Source organism: Pecten maximus, chromosome 7, assembly GCF_902652985.1.
Source record: "Pecten maximus chromosome 7, xPecMax1.1, whole genome shotgun sequence".
Classification (NCBI taxonomy): Eukaryota; Metazoa; Mollusca; class Bivalvia; order Pectinida; family Pectinidae; genus Pecten; species Pecten maximus.
The window spans coordinates 25,993,401-26,006,830 of record NC_047021.1 but is presented as its reverse complement, the minus strand read 5'-3'; the positions used below and the strand labels follow the sequence as shown (position 1 = coordinate 26,006,830).

The following is a 13,430-nucleotide window of genomic DNA, read 5'->3' as shown; positions in this document are numbered from 1 at the left end:
CCAGGTATCACTCTCCCTACACTGACTCACTATAACGGTCAGTAGATAACCAGGTATCACTCTCCCTACACTGACCCACTATAACGGTCAGTAGATAACCAGGTATCACTCTCCCTACACTGACTCACTATAACGGTCAGTAGATAACCAGGTATCACTCTCCCTACACTGACCCACTATAACGGTCAGTAGATAACCAGGTATCACTCTCCCTACACTGACCCACTATAACGGTCAGTAGATGACCAGGTATCACTCTCCCTACACTGACCCACTATAACGGTCAGTAGATAACCAGGTATCACTCTCCCTACACTGACCCACTATAACGGTCAGTAGATGACCAGGTATCACTCTCCCTACACTGACCCACTAAAACGGTCAGCAGATAACAGGTATCACTCTCCCTACACTGACCCACTATAACGGTCAGCAGATAACAGGTATCACTCTCCCTACACTGACCCACTATAACGGTCAGTAGATAACCAGGTATCACTCTCCCTACACTGACCCACTATAACGGTCAGTAGATGGGTATCACTCTCCCTACACTAAGCCACTATAACGGTCAGTAGATAACCAGGTATCACTCTCCCTACACTGACCCACTATAACGGTCAGTAGATAACCAGGTATCACTCTCCCTACACTGACCCACTATAACGGTCAGTAGATGACCAGGTATCACTCTCCCTACACTGACCCACTATAACGGTCAGTAGATAACCAGGTATCACTCTCCCTACACTGACCCACTATAACGGTCAGTAGATGACCAGGTATCACTCTCCCTACACTGACCCACTAAAACGGTCAGCAGATAACAGGTATCACTCTCCCTACACTGACCCACTATAACGGTCAGCAGATAACAGGTATCACTCTCCCTACACTGACCCACTATAACGGTCAGTAGATAACCAGGTATCACTCTCCCTACACTGACCCACTATAACGGTCAGTAGATGGGTATCACTCTCCCTACACTAAGCCACTATAACGGTCAGTAGATAACCAGGTATCACTCTCCCTACACTGACCCACTATAACGGTCAGTACATAGGAACTGAAGCCTTTCATTTGCGGCCATGCTCAGTCAAATCAATATCGACTTACATGTATGTTGTAGTGACCACAGCACTCATTACGTCAGATACCACGACGTGTCCTAATTAAAGATTCTTAAGTCATATGTTAATATTGACACGAGGAATCATGTCTTTTCAAACAAAACAGCGTCTAGTGTTTATTCAATAGGATCTATTAAGGAGTAATGTCGCCGTAGTTCGTACAAACATTTTGTAGTAAAGACCTGAACAATATTCTTATTACATTTGTACTTTGGTTTTTATTAAACGTTCATCATATCATAGCGAGGACGTGTGTTTTTCATCAGAGTTAAAAGTTATTTAAGCATTGATGTCATTTTCTTTTAGTTTCATCGGGGTATGAAACAAATTTTGTTTGCAAACTGTATGAATCCGCATAGCGGATCCTTACAGAAGTTTGCAAACAAAATTTGTTTCATACCCCGATGAAACTAAAAAAAATAATTGACATCAACGCTTATAATTAATTTTTGAAAATGATTTAAGTTACATTGTGACCTCGCCCTATACATTCAAACACTAGTTAATATGGACACCGACACTCTCGTAGTAAAACACATTTATTTGTGTAATCTCCAAAACCTGCTGACCAGAACAGATTTGTCCATGAAGACACCGAAACTTTGTTAATCAGAAAACGCTAGTTTGTATAGTGTCATCGAAACTGTGGTTATTGTATAGTGTCATCGAAACTGTGGTTATTGTATAGAGTCATCGAAACTGTGGTTATTGTATAGTGTCATCGAAACTGAGGTTATTGTATAGTGTCATCGAAACTGAGGTTATTGTATAGTGTCATCGAAACTGTGGTTATTGTATAGTGTCATCGAAACTGTGGTTATTGTATAGAGTCATCGAAACTGTGGTTATTGTATAGAGTCATCGAAACTGTGGTTATTGTATAGTGTCATCGAAACTGTGGTTATTGTATAGTGTCATCGAAACTGAGGTTATTGTATAGTGTCATCGAAACTGTGGTTATTGTATAGTGTCATCGAAACTGTGGTTATTGTATAGTGTCATCGAAACTGTGGTTATTGTATAGAGTCATCGAAACTGTGGTTATTGTATAGAGTCATCGAAACTGTGGTTATTGTATAGTGTCATCGAAACTGTGGTTATTGTATAGAGTCATCGAAACTGTGGTTATTGTATAGTGTCATCGAAACTGTGGTTATTGTATAGTGTCATCGAAACTGTGGTTATTGTATAGAGTCATCGAAACTGTGGTTATTGTATAGTGTCATCGAAACTGTGGTTATTGTATAGTGTCATCGAAACTGTGGTTATTGTATAGAGTCATCGAAACTGTGGTTATTGTATAGAGTCATCGAAACTGTGGTTATTGTATAGTGTCATCGAAACTGTGGTTATTGTATAGAGTCATCGAAACTGTGGTTATTGTATAGTGTCATCGGAACTGTGGTTATTGTATAGTGTCATCGAAACTGTGGTTATTGTATAGTGTCATCGAAACTGTGGTTATTCGAATACTCTGGTTTGTATGGACTCCGAAACCTTGCTAATTCGGACACTCTGGTTTGTATGGACTTCGAAATATTGTAAATCTGGAGACTCCCAGTGTACATTGTATACAAACTCGGGAACACACTGTTTATCCGAACACGCTATTAAGTGTATGGAAACATAAACGTTGGTTTAACGAGTGCTCACTCTCTATGTTAACATTAACATGGATACTCCGGGTACCTTAACCTGGATACTCCGGGCACGTTAACCTGGATACTCCGGGCACGTTAACCTGGATACTCCGGGTACGTTAACCTGGATACTCCGGGTACCTTAACCTGGATACTCCGGACACCTTAACCTGGATACTTCGGGTACCTTAACCTGGATACTCCGGGTACCTTAACCTGGATACTCCGGGCACGTTAACCTGGATACTCCGGGTACCTTAACCTGGATACTCCGGGTACCTTAACCTGGATACTCCGGGCACGTTTACCTGGATACTCCGGGCACCTTAACCTGGATACTCCGGGCACCTTAACTTGGATACTCCGGGCACCTTAACCTGGATACTCCGGGCACCTTAACCTGGATACTCCGGGCACCTTAACCTGGATACTCCGGGCAACTTAACCTGGATACTCCGGGCAACTTAACCTGGATACTCCGGGCACCTTAACCTGGATACTCCGGGCACCTTAACCTGGATACTCCGGTTACCTTAATCTGGATACTCCGGGCATCTTAACCTAGATACTCCGGGCATGTTAACTTGTAAGCACACTGAAACATCATTTATCTTTGGTTAGACACTCCAGTTTCTGTGGATTGGAACTATGGTAATCCAACACTCTAGTATCCTTGACACGTTAATTAGTACGCACCCAAAAATCTCAACTGAACTTTATAATTTTTATTTGTTGCAAATCTATTGTAATCAGAAAATGCTAGCTTCAATTCAAACTAAAACCGACACTATCACTATAATCCGGACTCATCAGCTTGTACAGTACGTACATACAAACGTCTGTAATCCAGAGTCGTCATTTAGTACATTTCTGTATGTACACTTAAACCTCTGTAATACGGACTCGTCAGCTTGTATGTACACTTAAACCTCTGTAATACGGACTCGTCAGCTTGTATGTACACTTAAACCTCTGTAATACGGACTCGTCATTTAGTATGTACACTTAAACCTCTGTAATACGGACTCGTCATTTAGTATGTACACTTAAACCTCTGTAATACGGACTCGTCATTTAGTATGTACACTAAAACCTCTGTAATCCGGACTCGTCAGCTTGTATGTATATACAAACTTCTGTAATACGGACTCGTCAGCCTGTATGAACATACAAATTTGTGTAATCCGGACTCGTCATCATGCCGCCGTGTTGTACACTTAAACTTCTATAATCCGGACTAGTCAGCTGGTATGTACACTTAAACTTCTATAATCCGGACAGTCAGCTTATATTTACCCTTATTCTATGTAGTCTGAACTCGTCAGCTTCTTTTTACGCTTAAACTTCTGTAATCCGGACTTGTTAGCTTGTATGAACATACAAACGTCTGAAATCCAGACTTGTCATCCTGTATGAACATACGAACTTCTGTAATCCGGACTTGTCAGCTTGTATGAACATACGAACATCTGTAATCCGGACTTGTCAGCTTGTATGAACATACATGTACGAACTTCTGTAATCCGGACTCGTCCGCTTGTATGAACATACGAACTTCTGTAATCCGGTTTTGTCAGCTTGTATGAACATACGAACTTCTGTAATCCAGACTCGTCCGCATTTATGTACAATTAAATTTCTGTTATCCGGACTCGCCAACTTGTATACGGTATACATAGGAATTTATATAATCCGGAATCGTCAGTTTGAATGTACACTTAAATTTCTGTAATCCGAATTTGTCAGCTTGTATGTACACTTAACTTCTGTAATTCATATTTGACACGTACGGTTTGCATGCACACTGTAACGTTGGTAGTCTGTACATGTAACGACACAGGTATGCGACTCTCATTTATAATAAAACCGGGTAGTCTACACACAAAGACACCTCGACAATCCGAACATATCAGCTGAACCTTGGTTTTAAGAAGTCAAATACAAAGGATCTAGCACATGTGAAATATACATGTCCTTGCAAACAAAAGAGTCAAATATTCAAAGCATTTAAAACTCACTCTCTTGGGTCAAATGAAAGCCCCGGTAGGGTAAAACCTGTCTAGTCAGGATAAACAACTTTGTACAACAATTAGTATTTCGGAAATGCTGGTTTTTTAAAACCTTTTTAGTCCGAACGTATTAGTTTGTCCGTACAGTGAAATTCTATCTAAGGGTTAGACCGCTCTGAAACCTAGCTGACATGAAAACTCTTACACACAATATATCAACACAAATCTACAAATCTAGATCATCAGTGTACACAGTCCACACAAATCTAGATCAGTGTACAGTCCACACAAATCTAGATCATCAGTGTACACAGTCCACACAAATCTAGATCATCAGTGTACACATTCCACACAAATCATCAGTGTACACAGTTCACACAAATCATCATTGTACACAGTCCACACAGATCATCAGTGTACACAGTCCACACAGATCACCAGTGTACACAGTCAACACAAATCATCAGTGTACACAGTCCACACAGATCATCAGTGTACACAGTCCACACAGATCATCAATGTACACAGTCCACACAGATCATCAGTGTACACAGTCCACACAGATCATCAATGTACACAGTCCACACAAATCATCAGTGTACACAGTCCACACAGATCATCAGTGTACACAGTCCACACAGATCATCAATGTACACAGTCCACACAGATCATCAGTGTACACAGTCCACACAAATAATCAGTGTACACATTCCACACAAATCATCAGTGTACACAGTCCACACAAATCTAGATCAGTGTACACAGTCCACACAAATCATCAGTGTACACAGTCCACACAGATCATCAGTGTACACAGTCCACACAAATCATCAGTGTACACAGTCCACACAGATCACCAGTGTACACAGTCCACACAGATCATCAGTGTACACATTCCACACAAATCATCAGTGTACACAGTCCACACAAATCTAGATCAGTGTACACAGTCCACACAGATTATCAGTGTACACAGTCCACACAAATCATCAATGTACACAGTCCACACAGATCATCAGTGTACACAGTCCACACAAATCATCAATGTACACAGTCCACACAAATCTAGATCATCAGTGTACAGTCCACACAGATCATCAGTGTACACAGTCCACACAGATCATCAGTGTACACAGTCCACACAGATCATCAGTGTACAGTCCACACAAATCATCAGTGTACACAGTCCACACAGATCACCAGTGTACACAGTCCACACAAATCATCAGTGTACACAGTCCACACAAATCATCAGTGTACACAGTCCACACAGATCATCAGTGTACACAGTCCACACAAATCATCAGTGTACACAGTCCACACAGATCATCAGTGTACACAGTCCACACAGATCACCAGTGTACACAGTCCACAGAAATCATCAATGTACACAGTCCACACAGATCATCAGTGTATATAGTCCACACAAATCATCAGTGTACACAGTCCACACAGATCATCAGTGTACACAGTCCACAGAAATCATCAATGTACACAGTCCACACAAATCATCAGTGTACACAGTCCACACAAATCATCAGTGTACACAGTCCACACAAATCATCAGTGTACACAGTCCACACAGATCATTAGTGTACACAGTCCACACAGATCATCAGTGTACACAGTCCACACAGATCATCAATGTACACAGTCCACACAGATCATCAATGTACACAGTCAACACAAATCTAGATCAATGTACACAGTCCACACAGATAATCAGATTACATAATGCGTCCGCACAAAAAAACATATCCACAAAAATAATTGGGGCATGCTCCCTTATTTTGCATGGTACAGGTTTTATTGAGAATTAGTAGGACAGTTGATAACAGAGGTATATTGTACAAATGACGGGAAAATACTGATGGATTATCGGAATGATTGAGTATTTGTAAATATGAACATAAAATGGTGCTGATTCAGTGAAGAACCGGTATCCAATTTTGATTGAAAAGTGTTGAGTTAATTTGATTTGTATAAATAGAGTATTCATATTTTAGTGTTTGATATTGAACGTCACTTCCGCTATTCAGTTCCGTGCACATTCGTACTTGTCCAACATGTCCAAAATGAAAGCACGTGCGTTCAGTTTACACAATAGGCAGTACTTCAATATAGTATAAAGTATTCATAAATAAATAATACAATACCCTAAACCAACGTCACATTACCGCTGTGATAAGGAATTAGAGAGGTATATATATATATATATATATATCAATATATATGTGAAATATACCCGATACGCGGAACTGTCAAGCACGATACAAAATACGTACCACATTTAAACGATATAACGGGCAAAATGTTACCTGGCAGTGATGTTTTATGCCATATACAAGGCCGATATAACCACATCGAATCTCAGCACATTTACCGCACCTTAGTGACGCGAACAATGGTAGTCCGGCTGCTGTTCCACAAGCGCGTGCTCGTATTCCTCTACGTCATACTCTGGCACTAGATCACTATGACGTATAACGTCCCGTGGAGGGACTATGTCAATTGCTCTGTCCTTTTTCTTCCACGCTTTGGCCTTGACCTTATTACCTGTCTGTAAATCAGTGGCGGGTACGTTTCGCGCATGAGAAATGTCCAGCGAGTTCGCGTCCATGTGGTACTTGCTATTTTTGTTAACCTTGATTTGCTCATTGACTTTATCGAGTTTGGGCACACTCATGGCTCCTTTGATAAGTATGGAGTTAGCATCAAGATGGCCTCCCTTGTCCGCTATAGTTGGTTGATGTGATTTGCAATAAACAGAAACGTCATACTTATCATTTTGGCTCAAATAATAATTCTTTAGTGTTAATTTGGTTTTACATGTCTTGCATGTAAAGCACGTGTTATGGTACACTGCGCCTTTGACAGGGCCCACACTTTCTACCTTATACACCTTCTTTAAACATTTGTGGCACTTATCCTGTGGAAATCTTACATCATATTTTAGTGATTTCGAACGAATTGGAGCATGTGTAGATTTTGAAGGAGTATCCGGGTTTGACGGTGACCTGAGAAATCGTGGCGAGTCTATGACGTCATCATTAAAAGATGACAGACCACAAGTTGGTGATCCAGGCACTGATGTTGATGACGTAGTGCTGCTCGTTTCAGAAATCGTAAAAGACCGCTGATGTAGATTACTTCCGGTGCTTTCGGGAGAGCTGGATTTGACACCCAACGTCGTTCCGTATCTCTCCGACGTTGGAGTCTGGGGAGCCGAACTGGAACCCGTGGAAGAAGGCGACATTGGAGCAGAACTACTGCTTATGGTACTCGACACAACATACTGCTTTGGGAACTGTGGTTGCTGGTTAGTTGGATACGCGGGTGGGGGGAACTGGGGTGGAAGTAGACCAGCTGCTGCGTTTTTACGCTGTAATTCGGTCAGCAGTGCCACTTGTTGTTCAGTGCTCATCATCTGAACTTGTGCCATTTCAATACCTAACGTTGGTGACAATTGTTGGTTGGCAAGTCTCGTAGCTGCCTGTAGATCCATACCATTATTACTGTTCGCCAATGTCGTGTTAATTCCACCCGTGGGAGCCTGCTGAACAGATGTCACATAAAAATCCGTATTGGGTGTGTGAGCAGGCACACCCAGTCCATTTTGTTGTGACAGAGCCATGTATGTATCCAAATAATTCGTCCCTGTGTCAGCAATGTTCATGGTCGCCATCTGGCCAGACAACTGCTGTAACTGCTGCTGGGACGGGTAACTTCCGATCCACATTGATGTTCCAGCAGTGTTCTGTTGTGATGGCATGATGTTGTAGCCACCAGAACTGTTGAGATTAGCATTCAAATTATAATTAAGGTCCATTATGTTAACAGGTGTGACACTTTCTCTGGTAGTCAACGCCGGACCAGTACACACCACCGACACAGCATTCCTATCCACCTCTACAGCATAACTGCCCTCATTTCCTACTATAATAGGTACATAGGTAATACAAGCAACCTGATTTTCTCCACGCCTCAGTGACCACACCAATAGAATTGTGTGTTGTGGAGCGTGTAGTGGCCTTACAGTGATACACACAGTCCCGGTATGATAGACAGCTGGACTCTTGTCATACTTTCATAAGGTAGGTATATACAAATTATGTATACCAGACACAGGTTTGTTGTCAATAGCGTATTTATAGGTGAATAATACCCGGACAAAAAATGGGCTATATTTTACGGAATCGTATATTGGGTCGCGGTAAATCGTCTCTAATGAAGGATAATCTCGTGGGTTACACAACCACATACCCAATTGAGTGAAAGTTGTTGAGCGACCCCACCTGTATATCAAAGATTTGTCTGCTTCATGTGTGAATTATCACACATGTCCCGTCCAGGTAAACAACTGACGAAATGTATCCACTTAACATATAGATAATCAAATCGGTTAAAGACCGCTTTACTCACTGACTATCACACCTTAGAACGAAGTGAGGAGTCCATGTCACCAGAGACTTACGCGATGTCATCTATTTCTCCACGAGGAGAAAAACGTCACAAAATCAACAAAAATCTTTTAAAACTTTACTATGACACACTTTTATTTATACACGTTGTAAAATGGCAACGGGAACAAAAATGACTGGTTTGAAAATTTAAAAAATAAAGGTACATGTGTAGAATATTGAGAATCCCATCCATGTTGATGAATATTCAACCCACATTATATTGAACAAAATTTGTAAAAACAAAATAAACAATGTCACAAAATTGGTAACATTATTGAAAGAAGAAACTTGAATGAAAGGGAATCTGTTGAGTCGAAAGTAAGATAACAGGATAAGAGACAAATTATCATTCACCGCCTTGGAAGTGAGATCTCAATTATCTAATCTGCCAAACGCCAAGCATCGTGCTTGTACCCGTTGGACTGAGATACCCCCAAAGAGATGAATGAGTTTATCAATCTCACACCAGATGGATACACCTGTCCGGAGGGAATTTAACATGCATGTACTTCACAGGGTAATCTCGTTTTCGCGAAACTAAAGAAAAACACCAAAAAATGAGAGCGAAGTTTGCAGCGTAGGCTCGGGTATAGCTATATGATAATCTTGTTTCATCAGGTTCTAAGACTCCGAGTTATCCAATCTGATAAAAACATAGGTCATCATTATTACACTACGTAATGAAGGTGGTCTGTATGTCAATCAGACTGCTTCCTCCCCTGGGTTACACCCATATCTTATTACATCACATCTTAGTGTATGTTTGGTATTCTACCAACACATTTGATTCCTTAGTAAGTTTATATCACACATACAAAGAACGAGGCCGCTGTTATAACACATTGGCGTTACATATTTAAAAATATAAATGCAAATTTGTAGACAGGGGCACAACATTCTACCAAGGGACCACAATTAATGTATTGGAATTCTCCCAAGGGAACACAATTAATGTATTAGACACAGTAAATGTATTAGAATGCTCCCAAGAGAGCACAATTAATGTATGATGATGATGATATATGTGATGTGATTATTTCATGTGTAAGTGTTGTATTTTTGTATTATACTATGCTGTAAAACTTGAAAACTGAATTTTATGTCTCGAGTGAACACATACAAGTTTCACATAAATATTATTCATGATAACTAAGAAAGTTAATGTGTGATAATGACATCATACATGTTACTGCAGTTTTATACTTATAATATGATTGTTGCAGTAAGTTATGGTCTGGCCCAACATACAGCTGTTAACCACTGCATGATTATAGGAGGCGACAAATGTGTAGGCCACTCCAGAGCCAGGGGGTTTCTTTGTACCCGGGGTCCTTGTAGGCCACTCCAGAGCGAGGGGTTTCCTTTGTACCCGGGGTCCTTGTAGGCCACTCCAGAGCGAGGGGGTTTCTTTGTACCCGGGGTCCTTGTAGGCCACTCCAGAGTGAGGGGGTTTCTTTGTACCCGGGGTCCTTGTATGCCACTCCAGAGTGAGGGGTTTCCTTTGTACTCGGGGTCCTTGTATGCCACTCCAGAGTGAGGGGGTTTCTTTGTACCCGGGGTCCTTGTAGGCCACTCCAGAGCGAGGGGGTTTCTTTGTACCCGGGGTCCTTGTAGGCCACTCCAGAGTGAGGGGTTTCCTTTGTACCCGGGGTCCTTGTATGCCACTCCAGAGTGAGGGGTTTCCTTTGTACCGGGGTCCTTGTATGCCACTCCAGAGTGAGGGGGTTTCTTTGTACCCGGGGTCCTTGTAGGCCACTCCAGAGTGAGGGGTTTCCTTTGTACCCGGTGTCCTTGTAGGCCACTCCAGAGTGAGGGGGTTTCCTTTGTACCGGGGTCCTTGTATGCCACTCCAGAGTGAGGGGTTTCCTTTGTACTCGGGGTCCTTGTAGGCCACTCCAGAGTGAGGGGGTTCCTTTGTACCCGGGGTCCTTGTAGGCCACTCCAGAGTGAGGGGTTTCTTTGTACCCGGGGTCCTTGTAGGCCACTCCAGAGTGAGGGGGTTTCTTTGTACCCGGGGTCCTTGTAGGCCACTCCAGAGTGAGGGGGTTTCCTTTGTACCGGGGTCCTTGTAGGCCACTCCAGAGTGAGGGGTTTCCTTTGTACCCGGTGTCCTTGTAGGCCACTCCAGAGTGAGGGGTTTCCTTTGTACCCGGGGTCCTTGTAGGCCACTCCAGGGTGAGGGGGTTTCTTTGTACCCACGGTCCTTAGAGACACGTAAGCGATTGGATATAATATATTAACTTAATTCATGAATTACATATGTGTTCTCGCTCTACCGACATACTTATCTGACGCTGGTTGGTATGGGTAGATTACAGAGGTTATTATAATATGAGACTTGAGTGAGCATTCTAAGTATTCTGGAATAAATGCTGAGGTCGTCATAATTTCCTCTTGACACGGCGTGACACCAAAGTTATCTAAACATAGCCGGCCGTATATATATTTAAAACTGGCGAAAACTTAGGTCAACAAAAAACAATGGAAATCAATATTGTTTATATAGTGACACACGCCTGGTGAAATCAGATTAACTTGTACCTGGTAAGTTTGTATATCAGAGCGACAAACCATATGGGGCCAATCCTAATTAAACCTAGGTATTTCAATTACATTCCTGGTGGTCACTGGCCGAAGTGCAATCTGACAGAGCCTAGTTATACGAGGTGCACGGACCGGTCAAGGCACGGGTCGGTCAAGGCACGGGTTGGTCCAATTAATCTTCTTGCTCACCTGTACGTCATCAGTTATATCACTGGAATTCGTGGAATTTACAATTAAGTTTTTTCTAAAACATTGACTCATGATGTTCTAACAGTGATATTTATCAAGTACTGGTGTAGTAGCATGATTATTGAAACAAATCAGAACATATTCATCAAACTTATAATTCTAGCTGTCCCGATTCTAGAGACCTACGTAACATTATAGGTATCTGGTTTTATCACTTGTGGAATTTTGAGAATGGGCCAGACAGTTCGTTTTGATCTCGTGTGAGAAATAAGGAAGTGCCCATCTATAATCACTAAAAACGACTCATAAATAATTAGATTATAAGAATTAAAAACCACATGTAAATCCCCGTGCTAACACAATTATATGGTAATTATTTACATCAATATTTTCAGTTTGCATGTGTATATCAGTTCATATAATTTATGTACGTGTACATCGTGTATCATGTGAACATGAATGTACGTACGTGTACATCGTGTATCATGTGAACATGTATATACGTGTACATCGTGTATCATGTGAACATGTTTATGCCTATCATGTCAATATATCAAATATATCTATATCATCATGTCAGTATAGAATGTAATGTACATGTACAGTGTACATTTTGTATATCTATATCATCATGTCAGTATAATGTACATGTACAGTGTATATATGTATATCATCATGTCAGGATAATGTACATTGTGTTTTAACCAATATACGTATCCGCGACATGGTTCATTTGTATATGAATACTTCAAAATACCCTTGTTAATATACATTTGTACTTAAGAAATCAGACGAAATTATTATGAAACATTGTGGTATTCTATAAAGAAAAATATAAAAAATATCAAGTCTAATTTTATTGGGTACGCGTAAACGTGCAACAAACTTCAATCAACAACCAAGAATTTGCTGAAAATGGATGGCACGTGACCAATCTGTATAGCATAGATAACGCACATATAGTATTCCAGTGATTTTTGATGCCAAACTGTTTTCCTGTTTCCGAATTGGAAAAAAACTCCAAACAAATAGAAAATTGACTTCATGAATATCACAATCGTAAATATCTAGGAGAGTATGAGAGCATATAATATAAACATAGATGTATCATTACGTTATACCATATAATATAAACATAGATGTATCATTACATTATACCATATAATATACACATAGATGTATCATTACGTTATACCATATAATATACACATAGATGTATCATTACATTATACCATATAATATACACATAGATGTATTATTACATTATACCATATAATATACACATAGATGTATCATTACGTTATACCATATAATATACACATAGATGTATCATTACGTTATACCATATAATATACACATAGATGTATCATTACATTATACCATATAATATAAACATAGATGTATCATTACGTTATACCATATAATATACACATAGATGTATCATTACGTTAT

General features: G+C 40.6%; 1 protein-coding gene across 1 annotated transcript; it reads right to left on the bottom strand.

The window, feature by feature from the left end:
* Window positions 1–3,483: 3,483 nt before the first annotated feature.
* LOC117330380 (LIM domain-containing protein 1-like) lies at window positions 3,484–8,745 on the bottom strand. Its single transcript, XM_033888626.1, has one exon. It carries the CDS (start codon window positions 8,609–8,611, stop codon window positions 7,172–7,174), a length of 1,440 nt encoding a protein of 479 aa, XP_033744517.1. The 5' UTR covers window positions 8,612–8,745; the 3' UTR covers window positions 3,484–7,171.
* Between the last annotated feature and the right edge of the window lie 4,685 nt (window positions 8,746–13,430).

Coding starts and splice junctions, on each gene's coding strand:
- LOC117330380 (XM_033888626.1), bottom strand. CDS start 8,611: ATGGACCTTAATTATAATTTGAATGCTAATCTCAACAGTTCTGGTGGC.